This window comes from Mastigoproctus giganteus, chromosome 4, assembly GCF_048544385.1.
Source record: "Mastigoproctus giganteus isolate SK-2022 chromosome 4, ASM4854438v1, whole genome shotgun sequence".
Taxonomy (NCBI): Eukaryota; Metazoa; Arthropoda; class Arachnida; order Uropygi; family Thelyphonidae; genus Mastigoproctus; species Mastigoproctus giganteus.
Window position 1 is genome coordinate 218383775 of NC_143578.1, and position 23323 is coordinate 218407097.

General features: G+C 36.4%; 1 protein-coding gene across 1 annotated transcript in view; it reads right to left on the reverse strand.

Annotated features, from left to right (window-relative positions):
- LOC150087411 (xaa-Pro aminopeptidase 1-like) overlaps positions 1-23323 on the reverse strand; it is a 532432-nt gene that overhangs the window by 24733 nt on the left and 484376 nt on the right. The window contains exon 21 of the mRNA XM_090372051.1: positions 19057-19133. Within this exon, the coding sequence (XP_090228177.1) occupies positions 19057-19133 (77 nt within the window). The remainder of the gene's footprint in view (positions 1-19056; positions 19134-23323) is intronic.

Sequence of the window (23323 nt, forward strand, 5' to 3'; positions counted from 1 at the left end):
TCTAGAGTTTACATAAGTAAAGAACTCTGTGCTGTTTTTCTCCGCATCCCTTGCCAAGGATCTCCATAATCTGCCTTCACCTGCCTAACCTCCTTTGTAACTTGGTTACAGATCAACTTGTATCTATCATTGGCTTCTGTGTCACGTGTTAATTTGTATGTATCCCATGCATTTTTCTTCTCTGCCATATGCCTCATTAGTTCATCTCACATCCATTTAGGCCTGAAACTTGACAATATTTCCTGTTTGGTATGTAAAGCCTAGTAGCTTCCAAGATAAGTTCTTTGAATGCTTCCCATTTTGAATTTGCTGTTGGTAACATCATCAGTTGATCCCACTGTATAGAATTTAAATACTGTCTCAGTCCATCGTAGTCGCCTTTCCGAAAGCAATACCCCTTCCCTTTGCCCCTAATGGTAGTTACCTCTTTGAGTAACTCCCACTTCAGAACACTGTGATCACTGCCACCTAGTGGTTCATTTATCTGCAGATTCTTAATGCATGAAGAATCACTACTGATAATCAAATCAAGAGTATTACTCCCTCTAGTTGCCTCCCGAACATGCTGATGTAGAAAACAATCATCCAATAAATCCACAATAGCCTTGCTAGTGTGTGAGTGACCAGCCCCCAAATTCCAGTCAATATCTGGGAAATTAAAATCCCCCATTATAAGACTCTCTGATTTACTGGCCCACTCTGTTTCTCTGTACAGTTTCTTATTATACTCATCAGAGTCATTAGGCCTACAGCACACTCCTACTCTCAATTTTGATCTCCCAATGCTTAAGTCACACCAAACTGACTCGACACTGCACTGTCCAGCGATGTTGACTGGCTTCACTTCCTTGGATTTTATGTGTTTCTTAACTAATAGCATAACCCCCTCCTCCTTTCCTATCCTGTCTATCCTTTCTGTAGACATTGTACTCCCCAAATTCCAGTTCTGCATTCCTTATATCTGTCTGACACCAAGTCTCTGAAATCCCAACAATATCTGCCTTTGATGTTTTGAGCAATACCTCAAATTCATCAAATTTATTTACTAAACTCCTAGCATTGGTGTACATGCAAGTATACATGCACCTGCTCTTCCTCTTAGCCACCGTAACACAACCCATGTGTTCACTTGTACTCCCATGATTCGCAGCAGTCTCTGAAATATCCTGCATCTTATTTTCCAGGCTGCTGCTCATTCCAATAGAAACAGTGGAAGAATCTCTTTCACCTCTGCCAGTGGCTACTGTTATTCTATTAGTTCTTGTATCCCCCCCAATCTAGCAGTTTTCTGACCCACTTAACACTGCCTCGATAGCATCAGCAAACATTCTTGCACCCTTTCTATTTAAGTGTATGCCATCCCTGTAGAAGCAGTCTCTCCTGTTAACAAGTACAGACCAGGCTGAAAAATATTCTACCCCTTGAGCCCTGCACAATCTTTCTAGGGCCGAATTGATCGAGAGGGCTCTCATCATATACTCCCTCCTATCGTGTCTGGGCAGAATTGCAGACACTTTCAAATTCAACCCTAATTCACGGCTTTTTTTGATCAGTGACCTGTACTTGTTAAGTAATTCCGCCGGTCTGCTACTCTTAATATCATTAGTGCCAACGTGTACAACTATATCACCTTCTGTGCCCTTAAAAGATGATATCCGCTCTACAATGGCATCAACCTTTGCCCCTGGCAGACATACCCTGGTCCTGTTCCACCTATCCTTTTTACAAAGCATGTTTCCCCGTTTCCCTGACAATAGAGTCACCAACAACTACTAGTTCCTTTGGGACCAGCGCATTCTGCCTTGGGGGTTGCCGCTGTGTTGCGCGATAACCAAGTGCAAGCTCTGGCATTGGTGTGGGCAGCTGAGAGCTTGATGTGCCCCTCACTTGTAATCCTTTGAGGGCATCCACCCTGTCCTTCAAGCTCTCATATAGGCCCATAACAACGCTGAGTTGTCGCCTTATTTCCTTACACTCCTTGCATCGCGCACATACAAAGACATTCCCCATGGCAGTATCATGTCCCATACCTGACTGCTCTGCAAACATCAAGCAAATAGTGCATCTTAAAAGGCTGTGATTCAGAGGGCAACTGCCCCCCCTCAGTTCTCCCCTGAGCCACAGCATTCCCATTAGCTCGAGCCTTTTGCTTTGCTGCTCTGGTTTGAGTCATGATTTCGATTTACTTTCAATAAAATTTCAATTTCAGTAAAAAATTAAATCCTAAACTTGTATCCCAACACAGTTATAACGCTATATTTATGTATCAGTAACAAGTGTTATCTACGAAATCTACGAGTGTTATCTACGAAATATTTACGTTTCGGTAACGAGTGTTATCTACGAAATATTTATATTTATGTTTCAGTAACGAGTGTTATCTACGAAATCCCTTTATATAACTTCTGTATCAAGTTATGTATTAAGTATTTATTTTTACTAATTATTTATGTTACGTAACCTAAGTGGTTATATGTATAGTTAAAAGTACAATTTATTTGCCAATGAAGTTCGAGAAGATTAATAGATTTTACCGATTAATTTTCCCGTAACAATGGCGGCTATTTACGAACGGTAAACACGTGGATTTGATACCCTTTCCGATACCAAGTAATACCTACAAAATCTCTAAATTACTTTAAACTTAAGTACCGTAAATAGGAATATAAAGCTACTCTAGAAAATAAGTTAATATGTCAATTTAAACTAATAAAGCAGAAAATAAATCAGAAAAAACTTCTCTGTTCCAAGAGCGGCAGAAAGGCACGTCCGCACCGGCAACTCTCGTCCTCAGACTCACAATTTACGACTTACAAATGTTAAAGAATGTTTATTCTGCATTATCATCAACAAGTGTTCTAGTTTATTACACAAGGAGTCGTCTTCTTCAGAAATGCTTCAAGAGGCATTTGTTTCCAAGATAATCTTCTCTTTTAATTATAAATTTCACGATAATAATGTAAAAATCGTGATAACATTTCACCATAATGTAAAAAACCACACAATTCCAGCTATCAGTATTTTTGCAAATGCAAGAAGATTGAGTTTACTACCAGTTTATAATTGCACGCAGTAACAGAAAAGCCCAATAAACTGGAAAGTGTAAATTGTTTTTAGTTTTATGGTCGTGACCTCCAGAAACGTGCTTTAGAAAAATATCACAAAGGCATTTAAAATTGATTCTTATAACAGAACATATGATAACGATGAAAGTGTAGTGCATTTTAATGATTTCAATCGGTAACTAATACAATTTACAAACCTTGCTTACCACCTTTTATATGGCCTTAAAGTCACGCTCGTGACCTTAAAAATGATATTTTAGAGAGATAAATAGCTCAGTTATACAGGGAAATTTCAACTTCTGAGATCTCGAAACGAATTACCAAAAAACAATGTGTCATTGGGTTCACATTACGATATTTTAATGATGTGATGGTGTCTCTGGAACTGATTAATATCATAAAGCGGGGTACACTGTATTTATAGCTACGCATGTCGTTTGCAATGTGGTATTTAGGAATGTTTAACATTCTTTTTTTTAATTTAATGTTCATATTTTCGATTTTGTTGATACTTGATACTTGGGGGAAAAAAACTCTTAAACCTGGGAACTTGTGAAGCGAAAACTCATAAAGCGAGAACTGCCTGAAAATCAAAAACAGGGATTGCAAAAAATGCAAAATCTGATGTCAGCTGAAGTTAATGTTGATACATGGTCGAGTATTTCTGATATATGGTCATGGACTGATCATGTATCTGCATTATGTTATGGACAAGTATAGAAACTGCAATTCTATATTTGTCCATAACAGTAGAACAACAGAGGTGAAATGAAACCAAAAAACAAAAAGAATAAAATTAGGGCATTCTCTTACAGTATGGACAAGTCCCTAATGCGGGGTCAATGATATAAAACAAGGATAAAGCTAAAATAACATAAAATACAGCCAGGCCTCGCATAATGAGAGTTCGATTAACACGTTTTTCAGTTACCTACCGCTATTTGAAAAAAATTATACTACTTTTCACTTTACATGATGCAAATTTCCAGTTAATGCAATCTGTTTTTTTTTATGCGGTAGTTGAAAAAGATTTGAATTGCGTGTCGGTCGGGCAATAAACAAATGCTTGCCTGCTGCCAGCTTTGGTGTGTTCCATCAACCATCGGAAGAAGACGTGTTACTTGTTTGTCTCCTGCTAATAAAGTCAATGTAGACTTGCATTTAAAAATTTAAATTTTTAAATGAGACAGATGAAAATTTTACCGCGAAAGAGATAACGGTAAAAGAACTAGATGAAATCTTTCATATCACAGAGAATTTCAAACAAAAGGTTTGAGGTTCCCTGTGATATTTATTTCACCAGGACTCAGAGAAGATTGTTGTTTTCTGCTATCGGAAATTGATTGATGAAAAGAGAAAGTCAACACTGTTCAAATATTTCCGCAACAGCCATTTCTTCATTGTGTATTTTATGTCAGAGGTTCCCAAACTTTCTCAGTTCAAGGTGCCCTGTCTCAGTAATTTTTTTAACGGCGCACCCAGACCAAAAGAAATACCTAACAGTTCCATTTTGTTGTTAGGTCTAAACAACTAAGAAATGTTGAAACTATGAACTACCATGGAGCAAGTAGTTTGCATGGTGTCTGACAGATGTCGAGTTTCGCTGTGTTTCCAACGAAAATTTAAAATATTCCGCGGCGCACAGTTTGGGAACCGCTGTTTTATGCAATAAACATTTAATTCCGTAATTATTTTCATTATCTTTTACATTGTATCGGATTTAACTGTATACATTGTATATAGTTAAAAAGTTATTTTTAAAATTCTTTATGGACATTCCATAAAGAATGTCCATATGGACATTCCATAAAGAATGTCCATAATTTTTCCTATTGATTATTATATTTGATTAATGCATTTCCATTTTGCACGATGAATTAATCGCGTTAATCAAGGACAGCCTGTAGTGTTTTCAGAGTGGGAAATGGGTTTTCAGTTACATGTAGATGTTTAAGTAAATTTCAAAAAATATATTAGTGTAGGAATTTATTAGAAATTAGAAGAATAAAAATTATTTAGAACAGGCATATGGCATGGGGTGAGGTATTAAATTGAGAATGGGGAAGGGATAAAGGAGTAGTTAAATAAAGACGAAAATAGTGATATAATGAGGATGGTTGGAATGTTCGCATCACCCTCGTATTGCACTAATAGTTTTACGAATGGGAAAAGGTAGAAATAGAAAGTAGAAAGGTATAGAAAAAATTATTAAACGTACTGGGCTAGCTGGGGTTGTAAAGCACAACCTTTTAGTAAGGGCCCTGGCTTTGTAAGTGTTAGTATAAAAATGAGACTAATACCAAATGCTTGTACTGCAGGGAAAAAAAGCAGGCAAAAAATCATGTAAGTCAAAATATGCCTAAAAACGTGCCAAAACAGAAACTGAAAAGTATAATGAGAAAAGTAACAATACCTGGAGTTTTCAAGTAATGTGTATCTGAAAGAAGAAAATGGGAAAATAAAGCCCACATATTTAGCAGAGTACATGAATGTATTTAAAGCATTACCACATTAGTGACTTTACTACAAGATATAGCAATTTATAGCAGCATAACGGATTTAATAGAGAGCTGTGGAGAAATGGAAATAGTGACCTCTATTTCCATTTCTCCATATAGTCCATTTCCATATAGTCGTATTTTTAAAAAAAATAAGAGCGTAGAGATACATAAGGGTAGCATTGGAAAAGAGAAAATATATCTATAAGGCAGGCCCTCATTATAACACGGTTCATTATAACATTGTTCTTATATTATAACCCATATCTGACTATAATGCATTTTTGGATATTTAACAAATCGTTTCATTTGGTGGAGTCAATAGCTTGAAAATGAACAGCAAAACAGCATTAAAACATTTCCCATGTCAACTTGAGAAATTTTCCCATGCTCAGTGACTTGTTATGTAGTTCCGAGATCAACATTTTAAAAAATGATCAAGTATATTGCTTGTAATATTTGCATCACATGCATTTATCTGAAGTCTAGTCATCACTCAGTACACTCATCATTGTGCATAACAGACAGTTTACTCGAGCATTGTATCATAATTAATGCAACCAATGCAGTTACATTTTCAAAGAGTTAATAATGGTGGATAAGAATGAAAAAGCAACATCTGGATGCAGTACGAAGACTATAAATGTAAGAAAAAGACTGAATTTGAAAATTAAATTAGATGTTTTGAAGCGAATCGACCAACGAAAAGCTGGTGTGTGCCATAATTTAGGACTGGCAAGTTCAACTGTAAGAACAATTATAAAAAATAAAGAATTAATTTTAGCAGCAGGAAAGACAGCTGTTCCACTGCAAGCAACTAGGGCTAGGTCGGCTATTAGGATTGAAATGGAGAGACTTTAACTAATTTTATTGAAGATAATATCCAATGCAGAATTCAGTTAAGTTAAATATTATATAAAAAAATTAAAAAAAAAGAGAGAGAGAGAGATTAGCCTATATGATGATGATCTGAAGAAAACTCACCTAAAAAAAAAAAAAAAAAAATATATATATATATATATAAACCATTTAAAACTAGTAAGGGCTGGTTGAACAGATTTAAAATCCAGGAAGAAGCAGCAAGTGCAGACCAAGGAGCCAAAACTTTCAAAAAAAAAAAAGAACTTGTTAAAATTATTGAAGAGGGGTATTATGTGTTATACTTCTCAACAAGTTTTTAACATAGATGAAGCAGGACTTTTTTTGGAAACAAATGCCTAAAAGTTTCATATTGAAATAAGAAAAAAAAAAACATGGCAGGTTTCAAAGCGGCAAAGGATCGGTTGACTTTATTGTTGGGTGGTAACGCTGTGGGGTTTTAAAATTAAAACCCCTCTTAGTTTACCAGTAAGAGGGCCAAAGTACAACCCAAAATCAACACATTTTTCATGATTAAATTCATCAATTAAATTCATGATTTTAATTGGAATTTTAAGTTTAATTTTGATACGTAAGTAGTTACCACGTAATTATATACGTAGTTACCACATAATTATATAATTATATACGTATGTAATGCAGAATATTTTATATGTACAAATATTTGAATATTAAATATTTTGACCGACATTTGTGCATCTTTTCACTACCATTTATTATTGATTAGGAAATATCCTATGGCACAGACCGCAACTCACAAATACATATGTTACCTTATGGGAATGCGGTACTCGCTTAGCACAGATTCACTCAGCGTTCTGTTTTTCCAGAACGAATTATCAGCGTTAAGTGGGAGTCACCTGTAATGTGGAAAGGTGATTGGAATAATAGTACTTTACAGATATAAATCATAAGATAAACAGAAAATAAACATAAAATAGTTCATAGATAAATAAAAAGTACTGAACATAGCAGTGACTGCTAAGTAAAACAGAAAATAAAAAATGAATGTAGATCAAAAAATTGAAAGAAGACCAAGTGATATGGCTTCTATACAGGGTGTTTCAGTTAAACGTTTCAGAACTTCTAAGAGGGGTAGGGTACATCCTGACAACTCGAAATCATATAGCAATGTGGGGTCGGAAATGCTTTCCTGAAGCGGTGTTGTACACAGAAGCACCATAAAGAAAAGAGACCGTAAGTGAGAAATCGTTTTAATAATACATGAAAAGAAGCAAAAGGTACATGGATTAAAGTAAGTGTTCGAAGTTTCTTCCACGGGCTACAATGCACGCCTCACATCTCCGACGCATGGACATCCGAACATTCTGGAATACTCCAGGCGAATTTCGAATTTCTTCGGCAGCTACTGCGATTCTTGCAACCAGCTCCTCAGCATTGTCAACAGGGGTGTCATAAACTAGCGATTTCATATGACCCCAGAAATAAAAATCAAGACATGATAGGTCGGGTGACCGAGCAGGCCAACGCACGGGACCACCACGTCCGATCCACTGTTGACCAAATGTGACATCCAGGTAGTTACGAACATCTCCGCTATAATGGGCAGGGGCTCCATCGTGTTGGAACCACATTGTCTGTTGCGTCGATGCAGAAATCTGTTCATCTCTCAAAAGTTGTGGCAATACTTGCTGCAGAAAGATCAAGTAGATAGGTCCGGTTAGACGACACGGTAACAGGTAAGGTCCGATGAGGTGATCTCCCATAATACCGGCCCATACATTGACCGAAAATCGAATCTGTGCTGCACGACGTCGTATTGCATGCGGGTTCTCGACCGCCCAGATATGGTCGTTATGCGTGTTGAAAATTCCTTCCCTTGTGAAGGATGCCTCATCGGAAAACAACACTTCAGCAGGAAAAAGGGGATTTGTAGCACATTTTCCAAGGTACCACTGTGCGAAAGCAAAACGAGGTGCATAATCCTCCGGTTGCTGTGTCTGGACACGCTGCCTAGAGTATTCCAGAATGTTCGGATGTCCATGCGTCGGAGATGTGAGGCGTGCATTGTAGCCCGTGGAAGAAACTTCGAACACTTACTTTAATCCATGTACCTTTTGCTTCTTTTCATGTATTATTAAAACGATTTCTCACTTACGGTCTCTTTTCTTTATGGTGCTTCTGTGTACAACACCGCTTCAGGAAAGCATTTCCGACCCCACATTGCTATATGATTTCGAGTTGTCAGGATGTTCCCTACCCCTCTTAGAAGTTCTGAAACGTTTAACTGAAACACCCTGTATATTTAGCGAAATATGGATGTTGTATAATCCAAGTATATCAATCAAAATTTTACCAAATAGGAGAGTATTGCTTACATATAGAAATATTTAAATCCAGGATATGAGTAATTACAATATAAGCAGGAAACATGTAAAGAATAACATAATATCCTGAGATGGAGAAGCAAGGTTAAGAATTATAACCTGTAGTCCAAAATGGCATCTTTATTAAGCTTTTCATAATGCATTATTTAACTAGTTAGAAGTGAACAAGTACTGAAGTAATATCAGTAGTAATTTCTGTAAAAATAAAAATCTATTGATGATAGAGTAGCATAAATACAAAGGTAGTTACAGATGTGAATCCAAAGATGAAAGGTGCTGAAGATAATTTAAAGTAATAATAATAATTAAAAATATCCAATGTTGAAAGAGTAGTAAGAATCCATAGGTGGTTTTGATGAGGAAATCTAGTTAAAGTCCAATGATGAAAGAATAATAAATAAACCCAAGATGGCATATAACTAGATGACTGCAGACCCAATGGTGGGGGTGTTAGGCATCAAATCCTTAGGAGACTGTAGAAAATAAAATGAACAGGTAGTAATGAATATGCTCAATAAAGTGAACAGTTTAGTAATGAATATGCTCAATAGTGAAAGAGATTAGTATATATCCAAAGGTGGTTTGATGAGTAGATTTAGTGCAAATAATCCAAGGTAATACTCATTTGACTGAGGACAAAAGGTAGAGTTTTAAGATACCAAATACTTGAAAGATCCAAGACCCATAAAAATTGCATTTACCTACATATATTATTATTTGAACCTGAAAACAGAATCAGAAATGTCAAAAAAGCCTCAACATGGGAAGTGAATTATGAGTAGTTTCATGAAGGACTGTTAGAACATATCAAGTGAATACAGACAGTTCTCACTTTACGAGTTTTTTTTAAATCAAGTATCAACAAAATCGAAAATATGAACATTAATTGCAAAAAATGAATGTTAAACATTCATAAATGCCACATTTCAAACCACGCACATAGCTATAGCACATACATAGCACATAGCTACAATGTACCCTGTTTTACGATATTAATCTGTTACCATCGTATTGCAAAAATATCGTAATGTGAACCCAATAACACATTATTTTTTGGTAATTCATTCCACGACCTCGGAAGATCAAATTTTCACTTTATAACTCCCCAAAAGATCGTTTTTATAGTGTAAATTGTATTAGTTACCAATTCAAATCATTAAAATGCACTACACTTTCATCGTTATCATATGTTCTGTTATAAGAACCAATTTTGAATGGCTTTGTGATATTTGTCTAAAGCACATTTCTGGAAGTCACGACCATAAAACAATAAAAACAATTTGCACTTTCCGGTTTATTGGACTTTTCCGTTACTGCAAGCAATTATAAACAGGCAGTAAACTCGATGTTATTGCATTTGTGAAAATACCCATAGCTGGAATTGTGTGGTTTTTTACGTTATTATGGTGAAATGTATTTGCCCTTTACTGAAATCTTCAATCATATAAAAAATATAAATAAATTTTCAGAATCGTCTCTTCATTCTTTTTTTTTTTTTTAAGTTTTATAAACTTGTTACTCCGTGCAAATCGTGTTAGTTTCAATTTGTGCATTCCGTTAAAAAATGCTTATGCACGCTATTGAAAATTATAAACAAAGGAGAAGATTATTTTGGAAATAAACACCTCTTGAAGCATTTCTAAAGACGACAACTTGTGCAACAAACGAGTGACGAGCCAATAATGAGTGATCAACGAGTGTGCATTTAGTCGATGATGATTATGAAGAATAAACATTCTTTAACATTTGTAAGTAAGTCATAAATAATTTCTCTATTATTATAATTTGCTTGATTTTACAGGCCATATTTTCATTTCTTTGGATAAATCAATCATTGTTTAAACAAACTAATTAGCTAACTAATTTCATTGTTGACAATGTAACCCCTATTTTTAACATTATGTCTATGGGAAATAAACTCCTGCTTTACGAGTTTTCGCTTAAAGAGCACACGCTAGAAACGAATTAACTCGTAAAGTCGAGAACTACCTGTACTTAAAAAGTAAAAACATAGTGAGTAAAGAAACAAAGTAATCATTCCAAAGAAAATAATTCCATGGGAAATGATGTATAGCTATTGCTTACTAAGTAGTGGAAATCCCAACAAATAATATTACATCTGTATAAATACAATTAGAACTAACCAGTTCATAGTAAATTATAACTAAATTTATTTTATTCCTGATAAAATGGGAGACTACATTGAAACTGTGTGTTATAAAATAGATAGGGATGTTATTATTATTAGCTTATTGTAAAGTAGTTGTAGAGCTTTGGCGAAAAGTAAATGGTTGCTGCATATGTTAGCAAGTCTAATGGTTTGAGTACAAATTATATTTTTATGTACTTTGTTGGAAATATTAGAATGCCAATTGGTAAGGTAGTGATATTGAAGTTAAATTTATTTCTTTTATCATATATATCAATATTGTACGGAATCGAAGCATTGCTAAGAGTTGAGGTCAAGGAAGCTGGCTGTGTCAAGGAAATTAGCAGAGTTTTTTTTATTTAGTTTAAGTTCAATGGGGTAAATTGCTTTAGCTAAGAGTTCAAAGTTTGTATTTAAACAAGGATATCTACATATCTGAATGCAAAAAAGTTATGATTAGAGTTGTTTGTGGTGTATATTTCTTCATAATAGTGTAAAAATAGATTGAATACTAAGCTGGAAATTTGGAAACCCATAGGTACACCAATGGTTTGTTTATAAGTAAGTTTGTCATCGAAGATATAGTTATTAAGTAAACAAAGATTGACATAATTGTTCCATGTATTATCATTTATATTCAATTTATCTTTATATCTGTGATAAAGTTGTTTTAGCACAAATACCATTAGGTTATGCGGGATCGAAGTGAAGAGGTTGGTGAAATCAAAAGTTTCTTATGCTGGTTATGGTGATATCAGATTTGAAGGTGTTAATGACTTCTTCCTTCTGATAAGCATTACTTGAAAACTCCAGGTATCGTTGCTTTTCTCATTATACTTTCGGTTTCTGTTTCAGCATGTTTTTAGGCATATTTTGACCTACATGATTTTTTGCCTGCTTTTTTCCCTGCAGTACAGTCAGTTCTCGTATAGCATGATAGTTGTGTTCCTAGAAAGCCTCGTGCAATGCAAAATTGTGCAATATAAACAACAGGCTCTATGGGAAAAATAGGGTTAGGTGCCAGCCACCCAAAATTGAACACACATTTGAAACCAAAACATAACCAAACACAATAAATAATCGTAATAAAATATGTAAGTATTTTATTACGACTATTATGTAATAAAATATTGCTAATGCTTTTGCTTCTATCGTAAGCAAACTTGTACTTTGTTTGATTTTCTATCCAAACAGATGACAGCCGTTCCATCTTTTCCAATTCTTTGTGTCTTAATCTAATGGATTTTAATTACACTTTGAGTTGTTCCTGCTATGAAAGTTGTTTTTATTTTCTCTGCATTCTTTCTAATTCTCGGCGTTGCCTCATTTAGGTCTGTAGCATGTGCAATATCACATGGTCTTTCATTTCGCTCAAAGCGTTTCACAATTTCATATTTTTTCTCTATCGACAGAGGCGGATTGGCCATAAGCCTTACCTGGGAAACCCCAGTGGGCTGGAGGCCGGTGTGATTTTGGCCATAAACCATAGTATGAGGCCACTACAAATTTTCCCGGGTGAGAATTTTTGACCCAGTCCACCTCTGTTTATTGATATTGCTTTTCTTTTTCTCTCTGAATCTGCAGTGTCTTCACCAGGACGCTTTATTTTCACACCTTTTAAGTATTTTACTCATTTTCAGGGAATAAAGCACAATTACAAAAGAGGAGGCACACTTGATACACAGAGATACACTATTAACACCTCACATTTTACTAAAGCACATTTCTAGGGGTTACTACCACAAAACAATAAAAACAATTTCCTGTTGCGTTTCTGCTAGTGGAATCTTATAAACTGTTAGTAAACTCGATCTAATTGCATTTGCGATTATACCGATAGCTGGAATTGTGTTGGTTTTTACGTTATTATGGTGAAATGTGTTTCCCCTTCACTTATATAAAACACATAAATACATTTTTAGAATCTTCTCTTCATTCCTATTGTGTTGCGTTCAACTGTCATTTCTTGTAAACACAAAGGCGAATCGTGCATAAGCGAATTCAGTTCGTGTTATATAAGATATCGTTCCCCTATTTATAAATCGTGTATGATCGAATTTGTGTAGTGTAAACACGTGTTATACGAGGACTGACTGTACAAGCATTTGGTATTAGTCTCCCTTTATACTAACGCTTACAAAGCCAGGGCCCTTACTAAAAGGTTGGGCTTTACAACCCCAGCTAGCCCAGTATGTTTAATAATTTTTTCGATACCCTTTACCTTTGTTTTCTATTTCTACCCTTTTCTCGTTCATGAAACTATTAGTGCAATACGAGGGTGATACGAACGTTCCAACTATCCTCATTGTATCGCTATTTTCATCTTTATTTAACTACTCCTTTATCCCTTCCCCATCCTCAATTTAATACCTTACCCAATACCATATGCCTGTTCTAAATAATTTTAATTCTTCTAATTTCTAATAAATTCCTACACTAATATATTTTTTGAAAATTACTTAAAAATCTACATATAATTGAAAACCTTTTTCCCACTCTGAAAACACTATTTTATGTTATTTTAGCTTTATCCTTATTTTATATTATTGACACTGTGTTGGGACTACCTTGTCCATACTGTAAGAGAATATACTAATTTTATTCTTTTTGTTTTTTGGTTTCATTTCACCTCTGTTGTTCTATTGTTATGGACAAGTAGAGAAATGCAGTTTCTATACTTGTCCATAACATAATGCAGATGCATGATCAGTCCATGACCATGTATCAGAAATACCTGACCATGTATCAACATTTACTTCAGCTGACATCAGATTTTGCAATCCCTGTTTTTGATCTATTACTAAATTTGCCCACCCATATCTGATAACAACTTTAACGCCTTTTATTTTTTATTTTATTCGTTTAATCGTTTTACTTTACAGTTCCTTCACCTCTAATTGGTTTTGCAATTCAGTCCATAATTGTTTTAATTCATCATAACGTTTAGCATTCTTAGGCCTTTTACAAACCTATGATACTTCTTTTTTCTACTTTTCTTACCCTTCTAGCCCTTGGCACTGTGTGTACTTTTCACCTCCATCTGTGCAAACTTTATCAGACTTATCTATTCTTATATATACTTGTGCATCTGTCATACCTTTCTTATTTATCTTTATTCATCAACTGAAACTTTGATTTTATTACATTTAATATATATATATACCGGGTGGTTATAAAATAAGTTTCTCTATTCAGGAGACCCTAGTGTCAAAATGGTTAGAGATAGCTGTGAAAACCGGTGGGTATGTCATTTAGGGTATGGGGAAACAATTTGTAGAAAGAAAAAAAATTAGTTCAAATTTCTGCCACCAGGGAAGAAATTGGCACTGTAAACATGAGATGGAATACTCAACTTAGGATTAGATTTTAATATCAGAACTCAGAAATATTGTTCTATGTGCTTTCCTTTACCTGAGATGACATTCTGAAAACAGAGGACTACATGCCACACAACTTCGCATAGCATTTCATTTAGGATGTTGGCTACATGCTGTTTAATGCTTGATTTCAAATCGAAAAGCATTTATATGCCGACACGTGGTAAATTCTGTGTTTCGGGTATCCCCATGGCCAGAAATCACAGAGATTTAGATCTTCTGATCGGGGCTGGCCAGAACTGCGAAAAGTCTCTAGAAATGATGCAATTATTTCCGAATGTTGAACAGAGCAGTTCATGTCAACCAATGTCGGGGGGGGGGGGGGAGAACCATCTTGCATGAACACTATGGTCTCCAAGCATTGCCTTTCTTGCAGAGCAGGAATAATGTGATCTCTTAGAAGAGCACAATACCATGCATAAGTTGCCATACACCTTATGTGGCCATGAGGTGTAGACTCTTCAAAGAAAAATGGTCCGATTATAAACTCTGCTGTGAATCCACACCATACTGTACTGTATGGACTTTGTAGTGGTCTTTCATGCACAGCAGATGCACGAGAATTTCCCCACATTTGGCAGTTTTGTGCATTTACAGCTCCACGAAGAGTGAAATGTGCCTCGTCAGACTACAAGATCATTCGAGCCCGTGTATCGTCAAGTTCCACACAAGCCAGAAATCGTAGAGCAAAGTCTATTTGTTGTTGCTGATCACAAGATTTTAGTTCTTGCACTATGTGAATCTTGTATGGGAACCAGTGTAAAATTATCAAGTCTCTTGACACACCTCTGGCACTACTGACTGGTAGTGTTTCACATTCTGACCTTGAGGCCATTGCAATTGCCACTTCATCCACTACCTCCGTTCCGACATGTGGTGGTTCCCTGCCTGGAATTACACCTAACTCTTCGGTCGATTCAAATTTCTTTATTAGTTTTCAAAGCCCCACTGATGTCAATGGTCCTTTACGCAAACCTTTAAGTCTCCAATATTCATGTAGTGCTGCATTAGCGTTACTATTATTCTGGTAGAATAGTTTTACTAAAAGAGCGTGTTCTTTTTTGTAAGAGCCCTAATGGTTATTGACTGTGGTGTTGGCCTTTCTGCTTTTATCTAACAAGATGTCATTTGCATAAGCAGCATAACTTGAAGTAAATGGCAACTTTTATATATGTGCAGTGTCGTTTTCCCCATGTGAGCAGAAATTTGAACTAATTTTTTCTCTTCTACAAATTGCTTCCCCATATCCTAAATGACACACCCACCAATTTTCACGGTTCTAACTCTATAACCGTTTTGATACTAGGGTCTCCTGAATAGGGAAACTTATTTTATAACCACCCAGTGTGTATATATATATATATATATATAAGTAAGTAAATTAAGTTGTAGAGATAAGGAAATTAAGTAAATGGGGGTTGTGGAGATAAGAGAAGTAAGTAAAAAATGAGAAAAAAAGAAAAAAAGAGGGGAGGAAATAATAATACATATATAAAGAAATAAGCCAATATTACATTACACAAAATATATACATGATTATATTGTCATATATTGCACAATCCTGGTGTCACTTTCAAGTGTCAACCACCAGAATTGCCCAACAAGACGACAATATAGTGTCCTCCGTTTCTAACATAAAATACATGCCATGGAAAAATAGAATAACATCAAAATATAGTTTTAGGGGGGAAAAATATGAAATAAAGTATAATTAAACCTATAAGGGAAGATATATATAGACAGCCAGATGCAATTTAAGACTGACATGACAGAGAACTAGACAATAATTATAAACATAAATGAACAAAGAAACTAAACTAGAACAAAGACCATTGATGAGAGCAGACAAAGGCTAATGGCAGAAATATATATAAATCTATTTATATTATGTGTATAAGCAATATTACAGCATTTAGCTAACTGGAGGTGAAATTAGGTAGGTAATTAGGAGAGCTTTTTTTTTTTTTTTTTTTTTTAGGAGAGCTATAGACACTCCTGCCCTCATATCACACTAATAACCCTGAGTGTTGAAAAATTATAGTTTAAGGAAAGTGAACAGTATCTGACTGAAGAACATAAAGTTGGGGCCCCAACTTTAGTTATAATTCTGTCAAAGGTAAAAGACACAGTTGTGTCTTTTATCTTTGACACAACTGTGTGCAATCTTCACTCTGGCAGCTGCAAATATCATGTCTGGGCGCCTCCGTAGCCAGGTGGGAAGGAGCAGCAGTGCATAGCACACGCTTCTTGATTAGACCGGGGTTTGAGCCCATCACCACCAAATACGGAGGATGCGGAAAGGTCAGGGAATGACTACCGCATATCTAGGAGCAATATGGCCTTAGTTGCTCATGCTCCTAAAAACTAAAAAATAACATCATGTCTGACAGGTGCATAATATTCTATAGATCTGCTCTGCTAAGCCCGGATAGTAGGGAATGTATGCAGTAGCAGTAGGTGAGAACACTTCTCTTTGCTCGTGTTCAGCTTTCTGAATATTTTTGTCCAAGATCTTTTGGGGGTATCGCATTTTTGAAGATCTGTAGTGACATGTTTAATCTTCTCCATTCTATCCTCAGAGGTGTGATCCAGCCCTATTCAATAGGACCCTAATTACACTGTTCTTATGATCGTTGGCTTGTGCCGTGTTATAATGCATGTATTATCCCTGGCACATAGGTTTCCTATAGGTAAAAAGGTATAGGTATAGAGGTAAAAAGGCGCCTCCATAGCCAGGTGGGCAGGAGCAGCAGTGCATAGCACACGCTTCTTGATTAGACTGGGGTTTGAGCCCGTGACCACCAAATACGGAGGATGCGGAAAGGTCAGGGAATGACCACCACATATCCCCGGAGCAATATGGCCTTAGTTACTAACGCTCCTAAAAACCAAATAACAACAACAACTGGGTAAAAAACCCTACTACCCAACACATCAAGGAAAGGGAGGGTACCAACTATTTACATCTCTGAGGTGAACTGAATGAAAGGGGAGAAACCATTGAGGAAGCTGAGAACCCCATCCTCTCCTCCCCCGTGTACAGCAGTGAATGTATTATCAGCATAGAGTTTCCATGCACGCATGGGAGAGGTAGAGCAGACCCATCAGTAATTCTGGACTCCAGCTCTTCCATGGCGAAGCTGGTGACAATAGCACTAATTGGAGAACCTATAGCTGTGCCGTGAACCTGCTGAGACATAGTATCTTGAGAAAACATATTGGATAGGGCTGCGTCACACTGTAGCACCTCAGAGGATAGAATGGAAGAGATTAAATGTGTCACAGCAGATCTTTGAAAATGCAGCTATCCCACCCCCAGAAATTTTGGACAAACATACTCAACATGCTGAACATGGGCAGAGAGAGGTATTCTCACCTGCTGCTACTGTATACATTCGCTACTATCCGGGCTTAACAGAATGGATCTTTAGAATATTACATACCTATCAGACATGCTGTGTGTGCAGCTGCCAGGGTGAAGATTGCACACAGTTGTGTCAAAGGTAAAAGATCCTGTACCTATTGAGGGTACAAGTGTGGTTATATATGAGATCAAATGAACAGACTGTGGGGAGTGCTATGTTGGAGAGACAAAATGCAGGTTTAAAGATCATATGGGAGAACATGTTAGTGCAATAAAGACTGCAGACTATGGGAAATATGCTGTGACTGAACACTTCTGGAAAGAGAACTACCAAATTTCTCCAGGCGATGCCATCATCATTGATCGTTCACATAGGTATTGGAATCGAAAATGGCTCAAGAGCTTGCGGATTTGTTCCTTGGAACATAATACCATCAATAGAGATAGAGGAGTCCACATTCATCTCTTCTTTGAAACTGTAATTCTTGGATTGGACAAATGGTTCCACCTGGCACTCTCCTGAGCCATTTCCAGTCTCCATGCATGTGTGGAGGATAATGCCTGTGCTCTTACAGTAACAGATGCTGTGAGCCTGCCAATGTTATTTAAGGATGTGCCATGACAGACAAGTTTTACTGTTGATAAAGGAGACAGTCACCTTTGAAAACTACAGTTGTTTTATCACTTTTAATTTTAATATTTTGTACATTTTAATTTTATATATATCATTTTATCATTTTTAACTTTATAGTTGGCAATGTATTGTATTTTATTTTTACAACAAAATTTATCCTATTTTTTTTTTATCTTATTATTATTTTAATAAAGTTTCAGTCATAGATATTTGGTGTATTCCATGGCAGTTATTATGAGTCAGAACTTTCCAAACACCAAAGGACAATTTCAAGAATTTCTTCAGTTTACTATTAATAGCTGATTTTGCTATCAGCAATTGAGACTTTATAATATATAAACCTTTTCGATATTGATAATTTAAATTTTCATCACATTTATCTCTAGGCACCTCAGCAACCAGGTGGGAAGGAGCAGCAGTGCGTAGAACACGCTTCTTGATTAGACTGGGGTTCGAGCCAGTCACTACCAAATATGGAGGAGCCGGAAAGGTCAGGGAATGACCACCGCATATCCCGGAGCAATATGGCCTTAGTTGCTAATGCTCCTAAAAACCAAATAACAAACAAACAAACATTTATCTCTATCTTTCTGTAATGTTTAAAAAAAAAACCACACAATATAAACACAAACAGCAAATGAAATCCTATTTTTCAACAGTTATTGTTAATGCTGGCCGAAACACATCAGGAAGTAAAAGGTTAGCATTTTCAATGAAACAAATAACAACTATATTTACAAACCTTTATATCAGCTTTTTTAATTAGAAACAAGCTTTCTATCCTGATTCCAAACCGACCTTCTTCATAATACCCAGGCTCTACCAAACAAAAAAGAGGTTATAATACAAAAAATAAGTAGAAAGAAAGCAGATTTTGTACCATGCTTACATTTCTTAACTATATGCTTACATTTCATTTGGAAATTTTTGTCATACCAATGATAGCAACATACAGTCCATTCACAAACTCTCATAATTTAAATTATAGCAAAAAAATTGGCAGAGTTTATTTATAAAGTTTCCTACTAATTTAATTATCAATACCTAATAAATATGCTGTAAGGCTATCTTAAAGGAATTAGAAACAAATGCTAGTTTCATGATAGTATAACAGGTTGTGAATAATCACATTAAGTGATCATTGCAGGTTTTCTGCCTGAAGAACACCAAATTACTCCCACATTAATAACTTTATGCTGCTTTGCTTTCCCCTTTTCACACCATAAATTCTAGCCAATAATTTTTATTCAATGCACATGATTTTCACTTTTTGTGACAGTCATTATTAATTACATAATTCAGTATTTTCATATGTCATAAAAAGTAGGCACTACTGTTGAAATCCAGTGTACTCTAGTACTATGGTTGAGGGTTATGAAATAGTCAGAAATGGAACCTACATAATAGAATGTAGTGTGATTGATCTGATTAACCTGACTGTTCTCTTTAGAAAAGAGGCAAAGGTTACTAAAAGAGGTCTGGAGTATAACTGAGATGTTAAAACATTATATCTATAATGACTTTATTAGAAATCATTATGGATATTTGCGATGAAAAATTTTATTATCTAGAAACTACTGCAGGAATTTTCTCAGCTACAAAAATCATTTCACTATTTACATGGTAAACTTGGTTTCTTCTGCAGATGTAGTATCTTTATCTATATCTGCAGATGCAGATATGGATAAAGATATTACCTTAAAGGGGTGTGGAGAAATGTCTTTGCCTGAAGGACATGGATTCCAAAATTGTAATTACACACACACACACACACACACACACACACACACACACACACACACACACACACACACACACACACACACACACACACACACACACACAAATAAAAGTTCAGTTCTTATTTGAAGAGCCATAGAAGCTTGCCATGCAACAACAAATAAAGGAACTAAGTGCTGTTTCTACAATGCATTAAAAATGTGAAACACCTTTTCTTTTGAATTGTGGTTTTAAAAAGATCGCCTTCATCATGTATATCTGGGATCATATCGATTGTTGCAAGGCAATTCAATGTATGACGTTTTGTTACATTTGCTTTATGCGGCAATTTGGTGCATGACAGCGATGTATGAGACAATTTGGTGAAAGACAAACAGCTGTAATAATTTAGTGTATTCTTTGGGAGAATTTGGTGCATGGCAAAGCAATATAGAAAATGCAAAACTTTAACATGCCATGCTGTGAATGGTAAATTTAGCGATCATGATACAGTTCTTGATATTTTATATTTTTGAAGCATACTATCCACCCCACCTATATAAACTTTAGGGTTAGGAAGCATGCTTGCTAAGCCTAAATTTTATACCTGAAAATCTATTGGAGCAATTCAAGGGAAATTGAGGTACTATTGCTATCTTTACTCTTCTTCCTCATTGTCTTAACTCAGCAAAAGCCTTTCCTTTTCACTACATGGTCCATGAGGTTGTCACAGACATTCTCTCAGATATGCCAGACAAGCTGTACTTGCTACGTGGGAGTCTAAAACGCTGATGGAACTGATATTCGGGTGACACTCAAGTCAAGTGGACCCAATTTCGGCGAAGTCCGGACGGTCTGTGACAGCCAAATCCTCTGCTTGAACCTTCATGATGGTGGGACTGTTAGTAATCCTGGGTATAACCTCCATGCACAAATAGATGGTGGGTGACCACCCAGGTGTGAACCAACGTAAGCAGGGGTTGAGGTGTGGCGCCCACACCACATGGAGGAATGCCGCCCCTCTATGTTACCAGGCAGTACTAGGTGGTAGATGACTCTCATCAACTGGTGCAATACCACTACTTTGCACTTATTGGAGTCTTGACTTGGTGGAACCCATGTTTAGTCTCTAGAGCTAAGTTCCAGTCAACCCTTCCCTATCTCTTCCATCATGCAGTATGATTGATGACTTTTCAGGTTATGATGAACATCGTGGTGAGATCCAATATTCCTTACATTTCGAGGGTACAGACCGGCCGTTAGTTAGTACACCGGACCGAACCTATTGGTAACTCTCTAGGAGGCTTCCAGATCAGCTAGTGTATAATCTTGCTACCTCTACTCTGCCAGATAGTGACTGGAGGGAGTCAAGTAGTGTGTATACGGGGAGCATTGTCGAGGCCACATTATGTCGAGGATCTAGGTATATTCTTACCATGTGTACGCCATATCCAAAAAATTCATTACTTCATACAGAATGTCTCACCCACTTTTTCTTACTATTGAATACACCATGAATTGTCAAACAAATAGAGCAAGCTTATCTGCGAAAAGATCCAAACCTCCCAAGCACTTCCTAATTCATTTCACAAGTATATGTGGTCTCAATTCTAATCTCAACAAAGTCCATTTCCACTTGCAGTCTGCTAAACCACATGTACTTTTTCTGACAGAATCTCAGTTATCGGTTGATTCAACTACTGCTCATCTCAAATGCCCAAATTATTAGCTGTACGATTCCTTTCGCCTCAAAGGTGTTACTTCTGCATATGTCCGTTCTGATATTCCCTGTCAGACTTGGCAATTTGGAATCTCCTCTCTTTGATCTTCTCTGGCATAAAATTTCTCTACCTCATTGTGTCTAATTCATCTGTTGTCTCTACTATTCTCCCAATTGCACTAATCACTTGGAGCTCTTTGCTTCATCTCTTTGCAACTTGACTTTCTCCAGTCCAACTTTCCTAACAGTGAGGTAATTTTCCTTGGTGATTTTAATGTTCACAACTCCAGCTGGCTTCCGTTTTCTAGTCACACCGACCCCTGGTCGAGATGGTGAGGCTTTTGTAATTACTAATGACCTTGCACAGATTGTTCACTTACCTACAAGAATACCGGACAATCCTAATCATACAGCCAATATGCTTGATCTTTTTCTCACAAACAACCCTTCTAAGTACACAGTCGAAGTGAGAGGTCCTTTAGGCATTTCAGATCACAACTTGGTGATTATCTCTTCTCCAATGGAACCTTTATCTCATGGCTATTCCCAACCTCGTATTGTTTGGCATTACAAGAATGCAAAATGAGATGACCTGTGAGATTTCTTTTCTTTTTTTCCTTGGTCGGATTACTGTTTCAAAATTTCTGATGTCAAGATTTGTTCAGATCGTGAAATTATTCTTGCAGGAATGGAATCCTTTATCCCACACTCCACTTTAAAATCTCATCCTTTATCTAAACTTTGGTTTTCCAATAAATGTGCTGACGCTGTTCAAGAGAAGAATGTTGCATATCGTAATTGGCTTGTTTCTAATTCTTCAGTTTCATTTTCTGCCTGTACCAAAGCTCACAACAACTTAAAGCAGTTATTAATCAGTCCAAACTACAGTTTGAACTTGCTTCTTGCCCTAATGGTAGCCAAGCATTCTGGTCTCTTGCCAAAGCTATTGGCCGCAACTTTTGCCCATCTCTGCTCCCACCTCTGTCCAAACCAGATGGGTCTGTTGTCACTTCAGCCAAGGATAAAGCTGACCTGCTAGCATCCCATTTTTCTTCCAACTCATGTATTAATGATCTTGCTAAAACACCTCCCACCATTCCCAACATGCTCCATTCAATGCCTCCTGTGGTCTTCCGTCAAAAGGATGTCAGAAGGATTTTGTCAAATCTTTGATACTATTAAAGCTCCAGGTCCTGATGGTATTTCTCCTTGTTCTCAAAACCTGTGCTCCTGAACTTACTCCTATTTTTGCTGCCTTTTTTCAATTTCTTATTCCAAAGGTGTTTTTCGTTCTGCTTCGAAATTTGCTCATATCCAGCCAGTTCCTAAAAAAGGGTGACAAATCCCTCCCATCCAATTATCGCCACATAGCAATTACTTCTACTGTTTCTAAAGTAAAGGAGAAGTCAATTAACCACCAACTCTTAAACTACATAGAAACCTTCTGTCTGATCAATGATCGCCAGTATGGATTCCGTCAGTGTCGATCCACTTGTGATATTCTGGCTTATGTTACCCATTTATGGACTAATTCAATGGAAAGGTTCGGTGAAACACAAGTAGTTGCTCT